This window comes from Falco naumanni, chromosome 7 (genome assembly GCF_017639655.2).
Source record: "Falco naumanni isolate bFalNau1 chromosome 7, bFalNau1.pat, whole genome shotgun sequence".
Lineage (NCBI taxonomy): Eukaryota > Metazoa > Chordata > Aves > Falconiformes > Falconidae > Falco > Falco naumanni.
This window is the reverse complement of record NC_054060.1, coordinates 31,244,728-31,269,803: the sequence shown is the minus strand read 5'-3', so window position 1 is coordinate 31,269,803 and position 25,076 is coordinate 31,244,728. Positions and strand designations below refer to the sequence as shown.

At 43.3% G+C, this 25,076-nt stretch overlaps 1 protein-coding gene across 2 annotated transcripts in view; it reads left to right on the top strand.

The window, feature by feature from the left end:
* Positions 1-25,076, top strand: part of SYT16 (synaptotagmin 16) — a 72,094-nt gene that overhangs the window by 22,079 nt on the left and 24,939 nt on the right. The window contains exons 4-5 of one of the 2 annotated variants that reach the window (XM_040602332.1): positions 7,714-7,756; positions 8,006-8,632. In XM_040602332.1, the coding sequence (XP_040458266.1) occupies positions 8,077-8,632 (556 nt within the window). In that variant the 5' untranslated portion in view covers positions 7,714-7,756; positions 8,006-8,076. The remainder of the gene's footprint in view (positions 1-7,713; positions 7,757-8,005; positions 8,633-25,076) is intronic. The other variant, XM_040602333.1, reaches the window with a different exon arrangement.

Sequence of the window (25,076 nt, the reverse complement as noted above, 5' to 3'; positions counted from 1 at the left end):
AGAAATTCATGGGTAAAATACAAATACCTACAAAAACCTGAAGGGCTGGTGCCAAGAGGACGGGGCTGGGCTCTTTTCAGTGGTGCCCAGAGGCAGGACAAGGGGCAATGGGCACAAACTGCAACAAGAACAAACAGCAAGAAGTTCCACCTGAGTACGAGGAAGAACTTCTTTACCTTGAGGGTGACCGAGCGCTGGCACAGGCTGCCCAGAGAGGCTGTGGGGTCTCCTCTGGAGACATTCAAAACCCAACTGGAGATGGCTCTGTGCAACCTGCTGTAGGTGACCCTGCTTTAGCAGGGGGTTGGGCTGGGTGACCTCCAGAGGTCCCTTCCAACCCCGACCATGCAGGGATTCAGTGAAATGAACTTCACAGAAACATGTGACAGTGGTGGGTAAACCCTTGTGTGAAGAGCTGTATCTAACAGTGTACTTCAGTGCTGTGACTTGATAAAGAAAAGGGCCCTCTTTGTTCTATACTGTAATCTTTTAATAATGATGTGTCCTGAGACCGGGAAAGAAATTGTAGTTTCCTGACTGTGCTTTATACAAAAGTATTCCAGATATGTCTTGCCTTGAACACTTGTCGTGATGTTAAGGATGTACTCCTGATATGTGAAATCAACTTAAACATCATGAGGTTTGAACAAACTTTTTTTCCCCCCATTTTTCCCTTCTGTCTTAGCCTTGAGAGCACTTTCAGTTCATGTTCTCAAGCTGTTCTGCACAGCCACTGCTCTAGCCTCTGGGGCTAGCAGCACACTTAAATAAATGGAGATGCAGTTCTTATATAAACCACTCCTCTCCTGTAGCTGAGGCTTTAAGGAAAGTATCAACACCTATAACACCCAACAAAGGCAGGAATGTTAGCAGCACTATCTACATGTCGACCTTACTTTGTGGTTGGTCTTTGTAACCCTGATGCTGAGTATCCAGTAGCTCCCTTGTCCTTGGCAAGGTGCAGATTGAAAATGAGTCTGGTGTCATTTGTGTCACCTAGTTGAGGTACGTAGCTCAGCCAGATGTTAGGTTCCTTGTCCAGCCAGCAGCAGGAGGGAGAGGAGCTCTTGAAAGGCAAGCATCTCTGTGTTCAGATGAAGCTGCTCTTCTGTATTGCTTTTTCTCTCAGTTGCTTCTATAGGGTCTCATGGGAAGAGTGGCTGGACAGGGGAGAGTGTGCCTGTTGCCACTGATGCCTGCCCTAGACGTGAGAGCCTGGTTTGTAACAAGGCTGGATTAAATGAAGGGTAGAAGTAGCCACGGGAGCAGTTCCTAAGTTGGTAGGGACAACTCTCTGCTCAGATCCGTGGCTCTGAATTCTTTTAAATAATTTGAAACTAGGTCTGGTTTGCCCAGTGACCCCCCTCAGCCTCCCAGCGTGTCTGGCTGGACTGGTGGTTGACTTAGCAGGAGTGGATGGAGATGGGAGCTACGGACTTAGCCATGTGCACACACAAGGATGGATAACCAGGAATCATCCACTGCATTTGCCACTCAGGGCTGTGGTTCCCAAGCAGCACTGTCTGCATTGCTCTGTGGTGGTCCATAGGGAGCAGTTTCCATAGGCTCTGTAAGGATGGAGTGTGGGTGGGGGAAGAAAGAGTAACAGTAACTGGGTGACTCCTCAAAATGTTTCTAAAATATCTTCATTGTGTTAAACAGCTAGACACGCTCTCCCACTTCTCCTTTCCATGCAAGTAATTGCTCTGATTGACCCTGGCGTGTTTCAGTCGCTGCAGACTGGGTAGCGTGATTACAGGCAGGATTGAGACTCTGTGTATTGGGTCTGCTCTGGGCAACAGCTTGCCAGCACAGGTGGGTGGGTTCAAGTGGTGGTGTAAATTGGTGTTTCTCCAGCTTTTTGAACTTGCAATTTCCTTTTGGCTCCTCTGTCTTCATGCAAACCAACGAATGCCTGCAGCTCAATAACAGAATGCACTGTAATTTCTGACTGCAGGTTTCTTCTTTCATTCCTCTAATCCAGTAATTACAGATGTTTCTCATTCCTGTGCCTTGAAAGAGCACAGTTTGCACTACTAACACCACTTTTCTAATACTCCAGTGATCTGTGACTTTCTTTTATGCCCTTTTTGTAACCCTCGGTTTGAGTATAAACAATTAAAGTTATTCATTGTTGCTTTTTGTACTACTGCTTGGCACAGAACTTAGTTTTTGTGCATACGGTGACAAGTGGCTCTTCAAAAGCAAAGGCGCTTTTTTTGATTTGGAGGATGTGACTGGCTCCAGTGGAGTAACTCTGGACTTTACTAGTGCTGAGGCAGAATCTGGCTCTGCTGGATGTCCGGGCCAAATATGGTCAAGGAAGGTGTTTCCATTTTCTCCCTCCTGAAAATTCCTTCAAGTTTTGTGGTAATATTTTGGTGGCAATAGAGCTATCTGTGCAGTTACAGGTTTCCTGTTTTGTAAGTGCAGTGGACTTAGGTGAAATGAACACACTTCTGAGTTCAGGAGGTCTGAAGGGTCTAAGCAAAACCAAAGGTGTGAAGTGGTCAGCACAGAAAATTGCCATCATCTCCTCTGCCCTGATGCTGATGGAGCTTCTGAGCATAATATTTGGATGCTGGTCTTCCAGCAGCACTTTTTTGCCTGGATTTATCACCATATACTCTATTTAGTGGAGAGACCTGGGTTTTTAGTAAAAGGCCCCACAGTTTTGAACAGTTAATGTCACATTTGCATAATTCCTTTTTTCTTATATTCCTTTACTCTTCTCCCCAACCCACTGAGACTGTGAAGATCAGTAATTGTTGCTGTTGTTTTTGACAAAAGGAGAGCATGCAACGGAGGGGTGGGAAAGAAAGGAGACACCATGGGGTGAAATATCCTGATCAAAACCACTTCTGTCCTTTGGGTATCAATTTTTACAACTAATTTGGCACAGCATCGCTAGTAGCGAGCTGCCTGGAAAGACATGAGATGATTTGGGAGTGAGGAATAAGTCTGCAGGCTCCCTGTGCAGAGGCAAAACTCCGTGCAGCAGGGTGCATTGCTGTCTGTCTGATCTCGTCTTTGCTTTCCCTTCACCCTTTTGTGGCTTGCAGGACTGATGTGTTGCAGCAGCGGATTTATTGCCTTGTTGATTTGTAACCCATGAATGTTTCCAATGAGAGGTGTGTAATTTATTGACATAAACTATTAGATCTTCCTTGAATGCCCTGGAGTTTCTGAATCACCAGCTGAAAAGTATTATTACAGAGCACATAATCACTTGGAAAGTGCCTGGCTTCTCTTTTCTTTGCATTAAATTCAGCTACATAAATAGCATTTTTATAGCATGTGGGCCAAAGAGGTACCAAAATGTTCTGTATTTCTGTTTTATTTTACCTTGGGGAAACTTGATCAGCAGTGACGCTCACAGTTGATGTGAACCTTGGGCACTGCCTGTGTACTTTCCTTGTAACGCTTCTGCAAGAGGCTCCAATCAACTGTACAGCTTCAAATGGCCAGGCTGGTTTTGGCACATTTTGGTGACAGTTTTAACTGGAAATACAGTTTCATTGTAGCAGTGTTTGGTTATCCTTCACTGTGAGGATGGAAGGGCTTTGAGCATCTTGTTAAATTTGATTTGGGCCACTACACGAGCAAAAAGTGCAGATTGTTCCCAGAACTAGGGTAGAGGATTTCTTGGCCCAGGGCTGCTGCTGCCTGCCTTCAGCAGGGTACGTTTCTAATCTCTCCTCTGCTATGGTATGTGTGTGCTAATTGGGCTCCAGTCTGAAAGGAGTGTCCGGCTCATTATGGTTTTCAATAGCTGAAAAAGGATTATTACACCATCTTACGCCTCCAGGCCTTCCTTACCTCCTCCTTTTATGAACAGCAAAGCGGCCTTGTGTTTTCCACAGGTCCGTGATGTTCTGGGCATTGGCTTAAGTCACACCTTGGTTTAGGTCTTTTCTCCTAAGCTTGAAGAAGGGCTTCACGGTGGGTCTGTAACACTGCTTTTCCTAGATGTCCACACAACTGTCCATGGATATGATCCATGGCATGCCAGGTGGGCGTGAGGTGAGCGTGCTGTCTGTATGAGATCAGGAAATAAAAGTCAGTGATTATCAGTGTCTTAATTAAAATTTCTGGGAAATGGGGAAGGCAGGAATTGTTCCCCTGGGTACCTGTAGTGTGGCTGTCTAAATCCGTGACCCGGCACAGTGCTCAGTTCCAGTCATGGACAGATGGATTCAGCAACTTGCCCAAAATGCTGAAAGAGCTTCTTGGTACAATTTTCTTGGCAGTGGCAAAAGTGCATCTTTCTAGAACAGTGACATGACAAAGATGTCTTCTGATGTTTGGAAGCTGGGAGCTGATTTCTTCTTGTGTCTCTGTATGGGACGGTACCTTCCCAGGCAGAGAGGTGAGGCTGTGGATTTCCTCCTGATCTAGCGTTCCAGAAAAAAAAAACGTTCACTTGAAAATTGTTCAGTTACTATATGCTGAAACACATGTTGGGAGGCTTGTAGACAACAGGTTGAAAACAAGGGAGGAGTTTGGTAGAAAACTTGCAAGGGCCAACAAAAGGTGACTGAAGAAAAGGAGGATTGTGCCTATGCGCTGCAACAGCTCAAATAAGGGAAATTGTTGTAAGAAACACACATCTGATGGCAATTTTTTTTTGGAGCCTGCATATCAAGAAGATTGAAAGACATTTTGCTAATATTACAAACCTTTATATTGCGGTAGTGTTTTAAATTCTGCTAATAGTCTTTTTTTAGCCATACAGTAATTGCAGCTCTCAATGGGAACGCTACTCGGGAATAATGATCCTATCAAGACAAGGGAATATAGATTGTAGTAAAGGTTATGATGGCTTCTGTGAAATGCTTAACATTGATCATTTTAGCTATCTGATTTTTTTCCAAGAGGAAAAAAAACAAAACCCAACTTTGAGTTAAGCAGGCGATTCAGTGTGAAAATTCTTGTGGTTAGTTTTAGAAGACAGAACCTGAAGTGAATTTGCTAAACTGTTTTTTTTCTTGCTTTCTTTTTTGATGAATGCTTTTAAAAAGAGATGGACTTTTGTCCCACACATTTTAAATGCTCAGTTGTTTTTTTTAATGCAAGTCAAAATTGTTAGAGAATTCAAAAGTAAAAATCCATTATGTTGAAAAGGCCATGTTGTGAAACACATCATAAACACCCCGTTAGAGCAGTGCCTGCTAATTAAGGGAGAGAGCTCCTGGGAAACAGTAAGCTTGTGACAGAGCTCAGCCCCCTTTGATCCTCTGTTGAGTTTGTAAAAACGTTGCCCGCCTAAACTTGTCTGCAGCTTGTTACACGTTTTATCCATCTGCTGCAAGACCAAAAATAAGTGATTTATAATTCAGTTGAACTCCAGTTGTTCAGCATATCATTGACTGTGGGGTTTTCAGTAAGAGGGAGAGAACGAGAGGAAGAGCCAAACAAAGGCTAAACAGAGTCAGGCACCCTGGAAATTGCATTGCTTTTGCCTGTAGGGATGATGTAGGCACTGGTTTGCAGGTTGTACAAGCGTGTTGCAGGTTTTAATGCAATGCAGTTCAGATTTTTTGGGTGAAATATACTTCAGTGTCTATCCGTTGTCTGTAAACGGAAATAAAACCATTTGTTGGGGTTCTCTGCCTTTAATCCAGACAAATGTCCTGGTCTTGGGTAGAATTGTGGGTGTGTATATGTGTGTGTACGCATCATGTTTGCCCTCAGCCTACTTATAGGAAGGTGATCAGGGCAACTACTTGGGATATGAAAGATGTGTCTTCAAGTCTTACCTGCCTCTTCAGGTGACTGGGTGACCATATTCAAGCTCTGCAGGTGACTGTAGATCACTACTTTAATTTCCTGACAAAAGTCAAATCTTGCTTTGAAAAGTTCCTTCTGTCTTTATGGTTGTGATACTAACCTCCCTAATGCGGAGTCTCTTGTGCAGTGCTGCAATGTTTGCCTGAGCCACGGTGCCATCAGCCACAGCATCTGGGAGAAGTGGGATCCTGTGTTGGGTCATTTGGGTGTTAGCTCTGAAATGTAATAACAAGAGGAGCTAATTAATCCCTGCGCAAATATTGCAAGTCTATGTTCTGTTGACTTTTGGAACAGATCAGTGCTTCATTTTAGCACCCATATGTTTTATCTGCATTGGTTAGCTATCACTCCTGGATGCCTGCATCCATCCAAGGGCTACTGTTGTCATATATCTTGCTGATGAGGTGGAGGCAGAGCGTTAGGAAGTTCTCTTTTCATCAGAAATCAGATTCAATTGCCCTTGCCTGTAAGTAAATGACAGGTTAAAAACATATCCACCATCTAGTACTTGCCACCCAAATTTATCTCCTTCCATGCCTGAGAGAATCTCACTGTACGCTGTCCTCCCAGTGGCTTCTCTGGTGCTGGGACTTACCAGTAACAAATCTGCGTTATGCTGAAATTGTGTTCTGTGGAGTTTGTCATCAATTTAGGTCTGTGAGAAAATAAGTTGCACAAAGCAGAGAGGCTTCACCAAGGGCAGGGTTGGAAAGAGGAGAGTCAATGAAGGGAACAGCTCACCTGGGAGGTTATACCATGACATTATCTGTTCTTTGCCAAAGATTTAATCTGTGGCAGGGAACCTTACCAGGGTCCCAGTGGCTGAGCCAGAGGCCAACGGGTGACAGGTGGATACTGGAACAGCATGTGCCCTGAGCCTGGAAAGTTTGTAACAGCCATCAGCTTTTAAAATGGCTTTAGTAACCTACATTCACTTGCTGCCCTTGTTAGGACTGTAATTCTTAGTACCTACTGAAGCTGATGGTAAACTTGTTCAAAGTGTCTGCAGTGTAATTCAACATCACTGAACAGTTATTTGGCACAGGTGTTTCAAAAGGTAAAAGCCTCTTAAGTCACTAATCTCATCTGTGGGGAAAAAAAAAAAAAAAAGCTGCTCACCAAGCAAGATGGGCGCTCCTTGGTCAATGCTCCATTTAAAAATCAAAACACTGGGATTCCCACTACATTTCTCTGAAGACTGTTTCACAGGGTAATCCACATTGCTGCTGAGCTTATTTTCTTGCTACTTATACTGTATTTACCCTTCGTAATCTGATTGTCCCTACACCTCTAAATTCAGCAAGACACCGGAAATAATTTTTGAAGCTTCTTTTTAGTTGTCTTTTAGCCTAAAATCTGCAACTGTTTAATCCTTTCTTCCTAAACCCATCATCTTATTTGTAGGTTTCTCCTTCTCAGAGTTCCTAAAAGAATATCTGTCTTGTGATAATGTGGGAAGATGTATATCGGGTAAAAAGGCACCTTAACTTTCTGCAAGTTATGCTTTTGTTAACTGGCTTCTATTCCCAGTGATTTCATTCCTATAATATTCCACCTCCTGTGTTGGGGTGGTTTTGTGTTTTTTGGTGTGTGGTTGGTTGTGGGTTTTTTTTGTGTTTTGTTTTTTTTTTTTCCTCATTTCTCTGAAGGGCAAAATGACTCTGGATTGTGTTACTCTGTGGGCAGAGAAGGTTTCTTCAGAGCCTTTCTGGAGCAAAGCATTTGAGACAGTTGTCTGCCACGGGCTGATTCTGCACACTTTAGGCCTGTCACTTTAATAAATCAAAACATAATTCTCCCCAGATTCTCCACCCTTCAGTTTTTCCATCTGGACATGCTAAGGCTAAGGATGTGGTTGAAGTCAGGGCCAGGAGATTATCTGAGATTTTTGACTGCAGATTGTTTTGTACTTTTTTTTACCAGGTCTGTGGACAGCTGTAACCAGAATGTGTGCACTTCAGAAAAGGTACTTCTGTTCCAGTGTTCCAGGTTTAAATTTTTATGTAAGGTTTAGCAATTGAATTAAGGCTTTCCAGATCTTTGCAGGAAAATCTGTAATTTTTCCGTAACTTCTGGATTTCTAGTGGTATTCTCAGTGAGTAGAAGTGCTTTTTCCATTTCTCCTTTCAGTTCTAGACATCTTACGTAGATGATGTGTCAACAGGTGTTGTTGGAAATAAATTTACAGTAATCTCTTATGGTGCTTATTCTGCAGCTCCCTGAACTGTAAGTGACATGCTGGCAAAACTGAACAACTGATCACCAGATACTGGCATAGTGTCAAACATGGCTTCTGAGGCTGCTCAGAATTTCCTTCAGCCACTGTCGTCTTGGATGTCTCAAATATATGAAGCTATCCAACAAGCAGGAGACTCTATATCGGCTTCACTGCTGAATTTGAGTGGAGCGAGTCGTAAGACAGAAGAAGAGAGGAACCGGGACTTGGAGAATAATGGAGGGGTTTATGAGGATTATTCTGAGGAATCGGACGATGAACAACACCTGGACCTCTGGGATGAGGAATACTTATATCCTAGAGAAGATGGTCATGTTGGTGGTCCTGATCTTGCTTCACAAGACCTCCCACGTGGCTCTGACGATGGCCCACAGAGGCAAAAACAGGTTAAAAATACTAGCAGTGTACCAGAGCAGTGCATTGAAAGCGTCATGTCTTTGACAGCCAATGGATCCTACTGGATGCGTGAAGATCTCCAGCTGCCTGATCGCCTTCCTACCATCACTGAAGAAGAAGGTGAGCTCTCTGTGAGGATGGGACATCACAAGCACAACCTCAGCTTGGGTAGCTCCTTAACAAGTAATAATGGCAAGGCAGGTTTTGCAGGTAAGCAGCTAGCATGCACCCTGACAGTATTACCCAGACCTCTCTTTTCTGGTCTTGATTTGATTTAGTTGCTAATCTGCTCATTATGTTCTGTGTTGTCTCTGTTTCCCACAGCTAAAATAGAACTCCCCAAATCCCAAAGAAAAAAAATCTAACCTTTCCTCATTTGTTTCCAATTCTTCTCTCGTTCGTGAGACTAATCTCATTGAAACAAGTGGAAATCTCCAGGGTGAGATGCTGTGTATTAGAAGGCAGTCAGGCCCTGTTGCTGTAGCAAAAAGTATTTTGCTCCCTCCATGTTTTGTTTCTGGTAGCAGGACCCTTCAAAGGGAGTGTTTAGCCTTAAGCCTTCGCTTTGAGAACCATCTGCCTTTGCATCATTGCTATTAAAGATATATATAATCTCAAACCTTGTTTCTTTGTGCCAGGAATCGCAAGATGTTACTGTGCCATGTGTTGTGAAATGCTGTACTAAAAAGCCAGCCATATCTCATGATTTTATGGATGAAAGGCTCCCAAATCACTTTCCACCCCTCCCACCACCCCCACAGGCTTTTCAAATAAGACTGAAGAAGATAACAGGCAGGAGATTTTGTGAAGAACTGGATTTGATATTTTCATTTTTAAATTGGCCTAACTGCGACTTCTGATCATTAAGTGACATGAACAGCTTTTCAGGTGATTGTATTTGGGACTGAATTTCAGCCATGTGACTCGTACTCACTCAATGCTGCTGCAAACGTGGCTGGACGTTACCTGGGTCACAGAGGACTGACAGAGACGTACATCCCAACCAGAAGCAGGAAAGCTGCAGTCCTGCTGGCACCATCCTTGGGTCTTGCTGGGTTGAAGCCACCCTTTACCAACATCCTAGGAAGAAGGATAAGAGAGGAAAGGGGGGAGGGGGGAGTGGGTTTACAATATGGAGCTGATGATGAACTTGAGACTCACTGAGGGTCCTCAGTATTTGTCTTCCAATGTCTAAATTCTCTCTTTTTTTTTTTTTTTTTTAAGCAGGCAGTAAATGCTTTTGAAAATGTTTGTTTTATAATGACCAAGAGCTTTGCATCACTCTTGGCTTCTAGGGAAGTCTTACATATTTAGCCTTTTCTGTGCAGACTGTGGAAGATCAGCCCGTTTGTTTTCTATTTAATAGGAATATCAGACCGACAGGGTATAAACCTTGACGGTGTTCTTTAATGAATGTAAAATTAGCTCTTTTCTTTATTACTATTCCTCACACTGTTATGGCCAGGGAGTAAATAATTAAAAAGAGCTTTTGGTCTAGCTGTTCTGTCTCCCAAACTGGGCCCGCTTGTTTCATATTCCAATGGACAGTTGCCAGTTCTCGGATTCAGCACCCCAGAGCCTCTAACCTGTGTAGATCCCCTACCTTCTGGTACCCCTATATGTTGCCTGTGTGATATCCTGCCCACAGGGTTTGTTCATAGGCAAGTCGATGCTTTAGGGCTGGAATTACTCTGTGTGCTTGGATTGTGTCTGGTGTCAGCATAGACAGAACAGGGCACGTAGTGTCCTTCCAGGGAGTTCTGCAGCCATGGATCCTCCTGGACAAGTGCTATTCAGGGCACAACCTTGTCTCCTGCAGATGGGCTGCTAGAGCGATTCATGGCAAATCCTGGGGTTTCTCAGAATAGGCTGGGGAGCAGCCATGTGCCAAATGCATTGTTTCAGTGGTGGCCTCCACATCTTTGTCCTGTCTCTGGTCTGCATCCTTGCTTACAGTGGATGGGAGAAATGGTGGTGAGGTCTCAGGGAAATGGAGGCCAGGAATGGGCTACTGTCGCTGTCAGAGCAGTTTCTCTGCATTGTCTGCAGAGACGTCTGAGAGAGAGGGTCCTTTAGGAACGTGCGATGGACCAGATGGATTTTCCTAGATGAATTTTCTGTGAGTTTTCGTAGAGTGACAGACAGGTGCCAGAGTAACCCATCACGGCAGCTAGGGGGGAGGGTCGCTCTGAACCTCTCTCCCAGCTGAGAGCCGGTGGTGATCAAGTTGCTGTTGGACTGTCTCTTAGTATTTAGTGGCTTTCCTCCTCAGCAAACTGTCTGCAGCCATTGTGGATGGGAAGGCTGGCCTTACAGAGCTCCCCAGCACCTACATAGCTGCTGCCTAGAGCGCTCTGTTCCCACACGAAGCACTTTAGGGGGGCATTGCATAGCTTTTTGCACCAGAGGGAATGCCACTCCAAATGCTCTCAAATAGTCTTTCATTTTTTTATCTCCACAATGCACGGCACAAAGGGCCACCCAATGGTCTCAGGACTTCATAGTCATAAAGCTGGCTGTTTGAGGGTTGGAGGGCTGGGAGCTGATGCCTTTTTTCTCAGAACTAAGTTGTATAATGGGAGAGAAAGTGCTGAACTGTGATTTGAAAATGTCTTCCACAAGGTCTTTGATGTGGAAGAACTCGTTTTGCTCTAAGTGACCCTTCGCTTCCAAAACACACACATACTCTTTGTATTTTATTTTTTCAACTCTTTATTTCCTCTTTTTCCTTTAGATTCATTCTCTAACATCAAGAGTGTGAACTCTTCTGATGGTAACCTAGACATGCAGAGAGACTGTAATACTCTGGCAACTTAAAATTTCAGTCATGGATTAAAATGATCAAGAGAAGATGTTTGAGGTATCCTTATTTCTGTTAGCTTTGTTACCTAACCCTAAGTGACAATGTAAGCGAGCATATGGACTTGCTGACATTCAGCAAAGGCATTCAGTAGCATCAATATTAGCTTTGAACATTTTTTCCTTCCATTTGGCATTTTTTCCCCATTTCTGCAAAATACATGTTTCCTGTTTATCCTTATATTCTTTTCAGAACATTGCATCTTGACTTTATTTCATTTAATGTACCATATTTCTCTTCACAATAGAATATTTTAAAGCTAAATTGGCACAAAACAGTAGCAATGCTGAATGCTTTTTGTTGCCATGGAAATATTTCTGGGCACTTACTGAAGACCTGGTTGCCAATAGTAATGTAACAGAGAAAATAGATACGCTTCATTTAGCAGCCACTGGTGATTAAAGAGCCTCAGAAACTCATTACAAGGTCATTCCAATATATAGTTCATTGGGTTTAGGGGGGAAAAAACCCCAATCCTAGATGAAAATGATTTTGTTTTAAAAAAGATGCAAAACAAAATCCCGTATTTGTTCCCCTTCCTTAAACTTACAGTATGCTTCTGAGATGGAATAAAATAACATTGCAGTTAAAACCCATCATTACACCTTCTCACTTCTCCTTTTTATCAAATATGCTTTTGATCACATTTTTGCCTCCTAGTAAATGTTTCCTAGCTCCCAGAGTAGCTTTTCTCAGGCCCCAAAGCAGCACACACGTTAGTGAAAACCATTCTTAGGCTTAGGGATCTAATGAAGTGTTTGAGCAATGAAATTCTTGAATTTTTAAGTCAAATGTCTGTTAGACACTGTGAGGCATGCTAATCGGCAGGGTGCATGTTTGGCTGCTGCTGAGTCCTGGTCTGTACTTAAATGATGCTAGTAATGTTGTGCCAAGTTTTCAAGCAAATGCAGGGAAAAGTTTTTCACTTTGGATGCTTTTGATTTACACTTTAAAAAGAAGGAGGTATTTTAGCAGGAAATACTGCAATGCTAGGTGTTTGGTTTAAGAGGTTAGTGATGGGAAGGCAGACCCTTCCGTGCGTGCAGATCCCAGCCACCATTTGCAAGTCATGTAGTTGTAAATTTTGCAAATACATACGAACTTGCTCTCGCATCTTCCTTGAGACCCTCCTTCACTGAGTCTAACCTCAATGGTTCTGACAAAGAGACAATGTCCCATCACAGAATAGGGAGAGAGGAGCCTTTACATCCCCTTGCAGCTAAGATGCTGCTGCTCAGCTGACTGGGGGTGGCTGGCAAGAGCGTGGCTGCCAAATCCGTCATTGCACATTTGGCTTAAGAACTGAGAAAAAGCAGTGGAGCAATAAGCAGTAGTGTGCTGCAAGCAGAGGGGCAGAGCTGGCCAGTCTGTCTGCTTCCCATGCTGAATCTATAGAGCGAAAAAAAAGTAATAATGAAAAAGGTGAAAAGCAGCAATAATTGTGCCGTGAATGCAATGGCTTTAGCCCACTTCTTCCTCAGGGCCCATGTGCTTTGCAAACAAAAAGTCAAAGTGGCCATTAAGTTAGCAGTTTCAGCAGACACCGCTCTGAAAAAGCATGGGGCCAGACACACCAGCAGAGCTGAACTATTTTTGCACAGCGAGCTCTGTGATTGAAGAGTCTCCCGAGCTGTCTGACACTGTTCATAACACCAGTGTAATATATAGGTGAGCACTACACTTAAGCTACCTGTAGTCCTTGGAGATTTTTTTCCCATCAATTAGACAATCTCAGTGCTAGCTAAAGATTGCATTTCAGTTGGACTAAAATACATTTTTTTGACCTTGGAATGCTAGGAAGTTTGACGTCCTAATAGGAATCTTGTCTAGATGGCTAGATAGTTATCCTCAATACATGTGTAAGGGGAGGAACGCCTCTGAGGCTCTGGGAGTTTTTAAAACTGGAAAGCGCTATTGCATTTACTTACCTTGGCCTCCAGCTCAACAGTGGTCATTGATTTTTGCCAGTAATTGCTGTAGCAGAGGAAATTATTTTTTCTGCTGTATAGAAGCACTCCTGACCTCTGTTTAAGACCCTTCATACGGCCAGGAATTCCTAGCAAGAAGTGAGTTTTCATTAGGTCCTATAAACCTATATAGCAGACTATATCCGTAACAAGAAGATGCTGCTTGTGTGATAAATAAAACTTCTGCTTGAACCAGAGACTGAAATAGGTAGATGGCCAGTCTCCATGTAAGGATCCTAAGTATTCGTGGATTTTATCACCTGTCTGGCTACGGAGCCAGCTAGTGTTCTAGCCATAACGTAGCCCTATAAAAATTAGTGCCTGTACTGAAAGCAGGACGTTTAATGAGGCTACACTGAATCAATAGCACTGCTAGGACTGAGTAAAGGAAAGCAAAGACAGACAGTGGACAAAAGCACTTCACAGAAAATATACCTGGCTGCTCGAGTGGGAGAAAGCTCTAACGTGACTGAGGATATGCATCTGGTCTCTGAAGAATGCAGTATGAGCCCACAGCTTTCTGAAATGAAGTGCAGATGTGAGTTTGCATTGAATGCTTTGTCTCTGGGAATTTGAGAACCACTCAGAAAGTGTTTGTGCACAGACTTCTGTCCTTGTGAAAGTGGTACCATGTTCCTTTTTATATTTAAAGTACTCCTTTGCAGTTCTGTCTCTCTAAAGTTTCAGTTTACAAGGGATCTTCATCTATGATGCCAAAAGTAAGTGCTGATCAGAGCACACAACAGTCCCAAAAGGAGGATGGATTGTGGTATGTCAGCTTTACAGCTGGGGGAAGGAAGCCAAGGAGTGGTTCTGAATTTTCAAAGGTGGACTCTGTCTTGGGCCTGTCAACATTGCTGTTCGTTCTCAGTTGGTGATTTTAGACACAGTGTCTTTCTAAGCCCACAGCAGATCAGTAATTTGGGATGTCACCCAGTTCCATGTCTGGTGGGCAGAGCTTCCTTGTGTTTAGCTCCCTGTGGGGCATGAGGAAGGATGTTCTGTTCAGGAGCACTTGTCATCTGCTCTAGCCATCTAGAAGGTTGCATAAGCTGTATGAAGAAGGATGTATTTGAGACGAAGAAATGCTGTTCAGTGCAGTTACAGAACAAACAGTGTGTGTGAGTGTGCGTGTTGTGCATGTATTTTCTGATCCACTTTAGCTTAGTGGCATCCTCTTCCCACTCCCCATATGGCAGTTGCGACTCTATCTTCCTCTGGGAAGGTTGTTTAGGACTCAAGAGGCTTCATTTACCAATAAACAGCATCTTGGCAGCATCTGGGAAGTGCTGCCTTCCTCCTAGAAACTCTGCCTCCTCACCTTCCATCTCCTACTACAGGCAAGGCAGGTGTGAATGATCTCATTGTGTTGTGGTGGAGGTTACATGCAGGCGTACTAGCAGCACTCTGTGCAGAGCTGGAACATAGTATTTCTGTGTGCTGATACAAACGGTAGTACTTTTTTTTTTTTCTTTTTTCTTCTTTTTTTTTTTTTTTCCCCTCCCTATTGCTGCTAGCTTGGCTGGCTTTGTAGAAGGCTACTTATGCAAACCCATGATGGCAGGCAAATGCAGAAGGGAATGACCACAAGGACTTATGGAACTGTGGATAATCCACCTGTTTCCTCCTAGCCTCTTTCATGGCTTAACAGCACAAAAACCAGTAACGTAAGCTTATTGGAGGTGGGATTGCTCTGCCAAAAGGTGAACTGGTGTTGGTCCTCACCTCTTGCTAGATAGGTGTGTGGATATGACTTACTTGTGCTTAGTTCTTTTTTGGCTGTTGTAATGACCTTTTCGCAGCAGCCATGATTTGGAGTGGCTGAAACAGTTTTAGTAACCAAGGGAAAAGACTGAAATGAAAGAAAAGAGGGAAATTACAGTCATGGAGGAAAAAATGTGCACTTTTATAGACAGTGAATGATATTGTTGGGCTGTGTGGGTCTTCCAGGTAATGAGGAAGGTGTGGCTGGGCTGTACCTCCGCACATGCTGTTTGCATGATTCTCATGCGGTTTCCTCAGATTGAGTTAGGGAGGCTTCATCAGTATCTATTTGTAGACCAACACGAATGACTTAGTTTGAATCTTAAATCAATCCGTAGCAAAATCTGTAGAAAATTTCTCTAGTGACTGTGAAAATAGCTGATGCTCTCATGGCTTCATCACCCTACCAAAAAGTTCCCTGATGTTCAGGCAGGTGATTAGAGAGCTCCGTATCTGTGTGAGGTGAAGCATTCCAGGAGGGACTCGTTGCACTGGCTGTGAGGGCTTACCCGCACAAGCTGGACACTTGGAAGCATTTCCCTCCTCAGGCTGAGAGATCCAAGCCCATATGGTCTATACATAGCAGCGTAATCTGTGTGGGTGTATTTTCCAGCAAATAGTGTGAGAGTTGTGGTGCTGAAGAGAAAGCCCTGAATTCGGATTAATGAGAGCACTGAGGTTTGCTGAAGCTCTGTGTCACAGGGTCAATTTTGGGGTCTAGACTTACTGTCATAAATAATGTAGCTATGAAACCTTTGGGCCTGAGGGTGCGGTTTTGCAGTTGTCAGTAGCCGATGTAAAACTGCAGCTGGGATGTATCATCCTTCCCTGACCACGTAGTTGTGCAACTTTCCATACCTGGCCTCATGAGCATGCCACTGTGGGTTACCTGGACCAGCCTGTTGCTTCAGCTGAGAGTTACCGGCTGCTTCCCTGTTCCTTTTGAATCAGGTAAGTAGGTCACGTGATGGCTAAAACTGAATCAAGGGGAAGAGAACTGGGACAGGATTGTCCCTTTTGGGTGACAGCTTTGGTCCTGAACACATATGAGTCTTGTTGCACCACATCCTCACCCACTGCTGTTGCTGGAGTCTGTGATTTTTCCCAGGAGTGCCATGGAAACGGTGGTGTTACAGCGGAGGTAAGGGGGGGGGGGGCTGTGGTGAATCAGCCCTCTGGTAGCAAACAGAAAGTTTCAATTAGAAAAATCAGTGGGAAAATAAATATCTGCCTTGTTGCAATGCAGTTGTTATGCGTAGCCACCTCAAACACACATCTTTCCGAGGGAGTTGATTTCCACCCTGTTAATCAGCAAACAAAGACTTGTGGGTGTGAAGTGAATGGTTACAGCCTTGGGTGCTGTGAATGGTACGTAATGTAATCGGTGTGCGTATGCTGGGTCTCGCAGGTTGTGAGCGTGGTGTGGTGAAACCAGTTTCAAGAGAAACAAGAGTCAGTGTTCTGGCTTTCCTGAGCATTTCCTTGGCCAGTTTGATTTCTTCTGGGTGCCATTTTCGTGCCAATTCAGATGAATTTCCTTAAATGTAGTGGAGAGAGTTTACAACGTGACCTTGCATTGGAAGGAGAAGTGCATATCCAAGCCAAGCAAACAAGTAGGAGAGGTGACTGATGGGGAACCTGGAGAAAACCAACCCATTGTGGTACGAAAGCTACCAGGAAAACTGTCACAAAAATAACGCTTATAAAGTGAAAGTTATTTTTTTTTTTGTTAGAAGGACAGGACTGTGTTTTCTAACTTGTCGACTGTTGGGATCCAGCAGTTTGTTTAGTTTCCGAGTCCATGAGCATTTACAGCCCGACAGCCCAGAGCATACACAGCTACACCTGTGCCCTGCAGTGTCCCCAGCGTAGGTGCAGCATCTGCTGACAGAAGCTGCTTTTCTGCCTCTGCAGCTGCGTGTTTTCTTCAAACAACCTAACTGGGGCTGGCAGAGGGGTGTAGGCTGACTCATGGATGTAACTGCATCCACACCAGGGGCTTTCCTGGCTTAGCAGTGTCTCCTACAGTGTGTAATCTCTCTCTTTTTCTTTTTTTCTTCTACTTCTCTGCAAATCCTGGGCCTGTGCTAATAAAACCCAGTAACATAAATGAAGCCTGACTCATGCTTACTCCACACGTAAAATGTAAAGTAGGTGATTGGGAAAATCAGGGATGATTGTGCTTCTGCTTCTTGGCTGCCATTTCCTTTAGCTGTGGAAGAACCTTAGGCAGCAACGTGAGAGTCAGTCTGAAGCTGAATCTCATGTTCCTATTTTTAAAATCCAAATTTGGGAGTAGGAAAAAAGCAACAGGAAAATATGTTGATTTTCATGCTGTTTTCTGTGGGCAGTTCTCTATTTCTTTGCACAGCAGTGTGCAGGATTGGAGTTTATTGCTCTGACTACTGTATTGTGCAGCTATAGAGGTGCTTGATGGTCAGAGCCAAATAATGTTTTGTTTCTGATTACTCTGGTTGTGGGGTTTTTTTGTTTGCTTTTTTTTTTCTTTTTGTTGGAAATGTCGCCTGGTATGAAAGCTGCCGAGTTGTGATTCTTTCTGCCTGCATTGCAAACAGCCAAATGTGTTCACCTCCGGGAGCTTCTCTGTGGGTTTGGTCATGGGGTGAGGACAGATGTAGAGGTAGAGATCGATGTGTTGTGAAAGCAGGACAGTCACTTGACACTCAGAAAAGATGTGGGGACCTTACCTTTAACTGGGCACCCAATGGCTCCTGGGTCAGTATACCTACCAGAAGGGGACAAAACGACATAGGTCTGGGTGTGAGGAGAAAGCCCAGCTGAAGGCTGCCTTCTGTTCATTAACAAATGAGCAGTCAGTGTTAGTGGTGCACTGTCACCGTGCACAACCTCTTCATCCATAATGGCATGTGTAGAAGCATGGATTTACTGTATCACAGCACATTCTCCATCAGTTTTAAATTCATTTGAGGTCTAGGTGGATGTTGTGGATTATGTTTCTGTTTTATAACAGAAGACTTTTTTGTGATCAGGTTGTATCTCCAGATCGTTTTGCACATAAATGAAGTTATGAGATGCTCTCCTCCTTAGTCAAGCCCATAAATCAGGTAGTTGTGTTACTCTGTACTTCTGTTTGAACTCCCAGGTCAAATGGTTGACAACAAGAGCAAGACAAAGACAGTGCAAATCAGAGCTGTAGTTGCACAGGAATTGGTAGTAGCGACTCCACGTGTGTTGCTGCATGTTCCCTTTACAAAATGTTCCTTCTCTTTTCCAAGAAGGTTTAATAAATCCCTTGTTTGCAGCAGACCTTTCCTTTCTGTGTGCAATTCAGGGTTTTGCTGAGTTAGGAGCTGTTGCAGATCACTCTTTCTCTATGTCATCGTGATCATGAAAATTTTAATGCCAGGCCTGTGTGACTGCTTCTGTAATAGCAAGGAACATGGCACAGAGCGCTCCTGGGGTCCTGCGAGTGTATGCATTATGCATAGATGCACTGATATTGTCTTTGGTTGTATGATCAAATAAATTTTTTTTTATGTAGTACTTCTGCTTCCTTCAGGGCTTGGGGATGCTCCCACTGAAACTCTCACTGACTTCTGTAAAGCAGAATCAAAATCTTTAAGAAGAAAGTGGACAGACAAGGGCAGCATTAAATATATAGGAAAGCAGAAATTTGACGTTCTCAAACTTTTCATTGTTCAGCCAGAATGATTGTTGTTTGTTGTTGGGTTTTTTAACATGCAGGCAGACAGGATGCATACAGTACATCTATATTTTACACCTACACTACGTATTTTATTCCGTTGTTGCTTTTTTTTTCTTGGATAGGCTTTGAGCAAGTGATAAGTTATTCTTATACTCAGTAACACTGCAGAGAATTCTTGAATTATTTATTTCATGCATTTTAGCTTAGTGTATTTGGATGCCTGTAAGCTAACTTTGTAACTGATTGGGTGTTTGAAATTTCTGAATAAATAGTGGTAGTTTGAAATACCTTGCCAGAAAAAGAGGTTACCCTCCTTCCTCCCCCACTGTCTCCTCTGGGGGAAAAAAAAAATAATAAAAAAAATAATCCTGCATCATGCCTCCTTATGAGTGGTGGGAAGCTGATTTGTAAAACAGATGCTGCATAGAAGTAATTGAGTTGAAGCTGCTAGAAATATGTATATGCTATGCAACATCTGCAGATCTCAAGATGTATTCATTATCATTCCAGAATTTAGATTGTAATTATGGGTCCTTTATTTAAGTTTCCATGGTGATACAGAAAATGTTTCCCCCTTGTCCTTTCCTAATCAGGACACTTGTATATTTGAATGGTGAACATTTTTCTCTCCCCTGAGTAAAGTTAGTTTTATTAATACAGAGATATTAAGTTGACACGGAGCTGTCTGCTGCTCAGGCAGAGAAGCAGCAGCAGACATATCAAGCGTTTGCTACAGATTCCCCAGTGCCACTGTTTAATTAGTCTGTATGCTTCCAAATGCTAGTAAGAAATAGCATCCAGTGTCATAATAAGTGATGCAGTCATGCTTTGGGGATTGGTAGAGATTGAAGTCAAAGTCACGTGGCCAATAATATATCAAACTGGGCCAAAGTCCTCCCCTCCACCCCTTCACCGTTTCCCTTCTGCCTTAGAAAAAGGGCTCTGCTCTGTTTTGCAGGGAGTTGCATGCAGGTCACCCAGGGAGTGCCCTTACACACCCTGGTGTAAGCGGTCCAGGAGTGCTGCATCCACATATCCTTTACAAAATGTCTCGTGACACCCAGAATTGTACACGGCATTAATGCACATTTATTTAAGTATACAGCTTTGTGCCCATGGGTTAATGTTACAGTGGTTTAGAAGATGTGGCTTTATTACTGAAGATGATATTTTACTCAGGATTTTTGGCAAGCTGTTTGAGTGAAAAGTGGACTACTGTTTAAACCAGAGTAATTTTTATTTATCCTAAAAATCCAAAAGATTTACACGTATAAATAGAACTTATCCACATTTGCCGAACATTTAAATTAAATTTGTACAGGTTGCAGGAGCTGCAGGCTCATGCAGCAGCTGACTGAAAAGGAATGTTTAGTTTTACGTACTTTGATTATTTGAATAGAACAAGGCACATTTAGCCCATAGGATTGTTACAGCTTGAAATAGTTTTTATTTTAAAAAAATTCAAAGAAACTTGGGTTTAATGGCTTACATAAAAATATTTTTTGTGAGACATGGCCAGTGACAATTTACAAGCTAATATCTACAACAATTTTCATTTTTATCAGAATAGGAACACCTAACTTTTTCCTCCCAGTTGAGAGCAGTTTTCTAGAAGGAACAGCAGGCTTTTTGTCAGACTGTGGCAAATCAGACCAGAGGGTCAACTCTACCGGCATGTCAGTGTGGAAGAAGCCAGCTTCTGCTGGGCTGCTGGTGGGAGCAGTTTGCTTTGGCCCTGCTAGCTTCCTTGCTCTGCCCTCTCTGCCTGAGGATTTGAGTGCTGTCTTCTGTGCAGCAGCAGGTAAATTTATGGAGCAGTGACAGCAGTTGTCGTTACGTTTATACTGCAGATTTTTAATAGACCTAACACAGTGTATAAAAGCAGGATCCAGTTTCCCTACTTGCAGCTGTGTGGTTGGCATGAGATTTGAGGTGGAAAAAGGTGCTTTCCCTCCCAAACCAGGCAGTGTCACTGAGCAAGCTGCCCTCCACCCGTTTGCCTGCGATACCCATTTGTTCAGCTGCTTGGGTTTGCCGTGGTGATTATCAAAGTGAGTCTTGGCAACCATATCGTATACTTCATGCTCAAGAACAAGCAGCAGACCGACCACACTTGACAGCCGGCTTGTTCACACGTGTGTACACAAACGTGCACGTACACACTGCCTGCCTGTCCTGCCCACTGCTCCCTTCTCTGTGCACGCAGGTGGGTCAAAACATCCTGCTGTTGTGCTTCGTTGGTGCTGATGGCAGGGAGATCAGCAAAATGCCTCTGCGTTTTCATCCTGACAAAGCAAGGCCAAGTATATATAGTATGTATTGAACCCTCCTTTCCCCATCTGGCGGATATTTTCACACTAATGAGGGTGCAGTCATCTCATATTCGAAGCATGTGTTGGTAGCAGGAGGGGAAGGGCACTCACAGGAACGTGCTCAAATGCCTATCTTCACTTTTAAAGGTTACAATTTGCATTGGTCTCCCGAGTTTCTCTGCTACTGGCAGATGGAGTCAGCAGTGCCTGTTAGCCACGTGCCACATTTATGTGTTCATGGTATCACCCAGAGCAGGTTACATCTGAGTTGCTTTTTCTGCACAAAAGAAGTTCCCTCTCCACCTTAGCAGGAGCTGCAGGGGAATGGAAGCATGAAAAACTTTTCAGTCCCTTTGCTTACTACTTTGTTTTTGCACATGCTAATGATTTTACAAATGGTTCTCTTATGTGTTTTGTGTCTTCCTTTGTGTTCTGTTCTGTTAAATATCTTCATTTTCTTTAAAAAAAGGGTAATGTGCAGTGCTGGGCAAAGTCTAGTGGTATGTAAGTGTTGCTGATAGAATATGACATTCACAAGCTTCTCAGAGGTTTGAAGAAGCAGATAATTCTTGAGTTTGTTCCCCAGTCCTCCCTAGACTCTTGGTCCCCTTTTTCTTCCCCAGAAGGTCCATCAGATTGCTAGAAGCATGCTGTGTCATGTGGCTTCTTGGCCAAGGGCAGCAGGCTGTCTAAAGCCCAAGTTGTGTTTTTCTCCTAGTAAACAGTTTCTGGGAGGATGAAGGACAGACAGTCTCTTCAGGCAGCGACAGTGAGGTGATTAAGCAGTTTGAGATCTCTGTTGTGGTCACAAAGTTTTCAATCAGAAGTATCTGAAAAAGCAACACCAGCATGTGTGGAACATAGACCCAGATACAGCCCTTTGCTCTCCAGCCATGAGGGGGACAGTACAGAGGTACCGGGATGCCACGATACTGTTTGCGTCGAGTAAGATGAAAGAAGTTGGAGTCTAAGATCTGTAGCTTCAACAGGGAAAGGTTCTTTTGTTGTGGAGAGCAAGTCCTGAATCTTGCTTTCTGTCTTACTAAACTTGGTTTCTGTATTGGTTACCTGCAGCTCATTAACTATATATGGCTCTTGAATTCTGGCTCATAATCCACAGGGATTTTTGTGGGTTTAATTGCCAGTTTTGCCAGAGTAAAGACTGCAGGACTTTTTTCTAATTATTTTTGATCTGTGCCATGTAAGTAATTTCTTTAGCAAGCCTTTTAGCAGAAGTTGAATGTCTTCTTTTGTAACAGCTTTGCAAACACAAGGTGAACAGCAAATGAATTATGCTATATCGTTTGCCAGCACATACGCCAAATGTCAGGCAATGACAGAAACTAAACATTTATGGCACAGAAGGGAAGAATTTTATGATCTTCTGTGGACTAATGTAATGACTCTTTTATACAAACAGAGATGCAATGCATTTGAAAATGTAGCTACTTAGAAAATTGGCCCGAACACATTCTAAAATCTGAAAAAGTTCATTAGAGCCATGAAAGTGCCCCTTATTTTTAGTTCCATAGAATGTTTTAATTTTGAAATACAATTGCTTGATTTTAACATGCCCTCTGATTAGAGCGATCATTTCAAGATATGGCTCTCCATTGAACTCTTCTGGCACAACACGGTGCAGAGTTGCTCTTACTTTTCAGAGGTATTGCTTAAATAGCTGTTCAGAAACTAGATGAAACCACATGTCAAAACCTGCTTTCTCTAAGACGTTTGGTTCTCAGCCCTGGTCCTCACTAAGCTCAAGATTAGACCTTTCGTTATGAGTAAATGCCTATAAACTAATCTTTGGGTATGTCAGGCCTCCTTCAAACCCAGAGGGGGGGTCTGAGGCGTGTAGAGCTGCTTTTACTGGGTGTACGGCAATAGTTGCACACACACACGGCTCCTGATAAAAGGCGTTTATTTGGGAGAAGAGCTGAGCAGTTGGGGTAAATCCTACATAATCCCACACCCTGCTATCCCCCAGTTGCTGGTCCGAGAACTCCATGTGCATGAGAGTCCATTTTGGCCCCTGGGTGCTGCAGTGATCACAAAACACGGAAAGGTTTGGGGGTGTAAAGCCATCACTGTGCCCCGAGGGTGTATCAAACCCTGTTTCAGCTGGGTGGGAGGGATGAAGGATCTTTTGGAAGTGCTGAGCCCAGATCGGGATCATGGCACTCTCAGACCTTCTTTAGCCTCTGCCCGAGACTTCTCTTCTCCTTGTGTTCTCTTAGCGGACCTTTTACTCATACGGCTGGTAGTTTTCTTACAGAATCAGAAATCTGTAGCAAACTTAGCCACACAGAGAAACTGAGCATCTCAGAGAGCCCTGAATAGCTTCTCTCCCGCTCAGCCTTGACATACGGCAAAGTCTTCTCACATCATTTTCCTACGTGAGATTTTCCTTGACCCTCTGTTTCTATTGTCACTGCCATGACAATCTGCACTTTGGACTCATTTAGCTTTAACTTTTCACCTGTTAAAAATCTTCATAGTAACCTGAACAGGGCTTGGAAAGAGGAGCCACACCGCAGGAAGGAAGTGTTTGGAGGATGCTCTGGGGAGCTGAATGGCTTGAATGCCAGCTCTGCCCACAGCCTCTCTGCAAATCACCCTGTTAATAAAGAGCCTATTTTAGTTCTGGAAACATGGAGTCTTCTCAGGCTATTACCCAGCATGTGGTAAATTAAACAATCTTGGCCTGATTGCATAATGTCACTTGAAATTTAAGATCCTCTTTCTTTTTAACCCCTAAAATTTACAAACCATTTTTGTTTAGATTTATTGCAATTAGATAATGATTCTGCTCCTTTGAGGATCTTCTAGGAAGTTTTGTAGCAGTTTTTGATGGTTAATCTCAAAATAACTGGTGGCAGGAGCAGTGCTTAGTGTCCCTGCATCTGGTTTGGTTCAGTACGAGGGAGCACGTGGTGCCAGGCTACTGCAGGGTGATTTGAAACTGGGACTATAGCAAGGGCCAGGCAAGAGGATTACTGCTGTATGAGGAGAAATATGCCTCAGTCCCACTAACTTGTATTTCTGCTGCTGTTACTGTATTTCAGGAAGAGGAGTTTGAAAGTCACTGCTAGTAGCTAGGAGGATTTCAAGTCCAGAAGGTACCTAGATCCATACCAAAATCCTTTCCTTCTCCGGACCATGTTTAAAGAGGTTCTTAACTTTCAGCATGTGTTAGTGTACAGTCTAGAAGAAGGGATCAAATTTCTTTCATTTTGGAAAAATCACCAAAAGACATGCTTTTTCTTGTAAAAGCCTGGTGACCCGTTGCAGTCCACAGAGCATCCATTGCCATGGTCACCACAGGTAACAGGTACACATTAAACTCTTCATCTCAGTGTTTCTTGCTGGTCAGTGAATGATGTGATGTTAATTTAGCAAGATCTACTAGGCCCCATCTTTGAACTCTGACAGTGTGTTTTAGGAAGTGATGAGGCTTCTCAGGTCGTCTCTTTGGCACATTGTAATGCTTCGTAGAACTGATTGTGTATCATTGAAAAAGAAGATAGATACTTAACCAAGGTCGTTTACCTGCCAGTGTAAGGGGAGTCTTCACAGTCCTTTCCAGCCTGATTTTCAGTGTTGGATGTGCTATGTGTTGAGCTTTCCCTGTATCCTTGGAGAGATGCTTCCATAGCCGAGTGCCTGTTAGAGTTCTGTTTGGAGGTGATGCTCATCATTCTGTCTGACAAAACTCACGGTTTCTTCATAGTCAGTTCTCCAACTTTGAATATAGATTATCCAGATCTATTGGTGATTTCTGTTCCTCAGTATTTCCCTTGCCTCCTTCCTGGCTTGTGGATACACGTGACACGACAGTGAATGGTTGGGGGACAGAACTGAAAAAAAAAAAAACAAACCCAACAAAAAAACCAAAACCAAAACCCTCATGCTCTTTTAGTGTACAATACTATCTGCCCTTAATTTTAGAACTGCTATTTCTCTGCAGGGACTCCTGGCTAATTAAAGTTCAGATAGTTGGATAATGCTGTCTCAAAGTGTATCCCTGATGCTGTGCTGTTTATTCATGTCAGGTATTCATAAG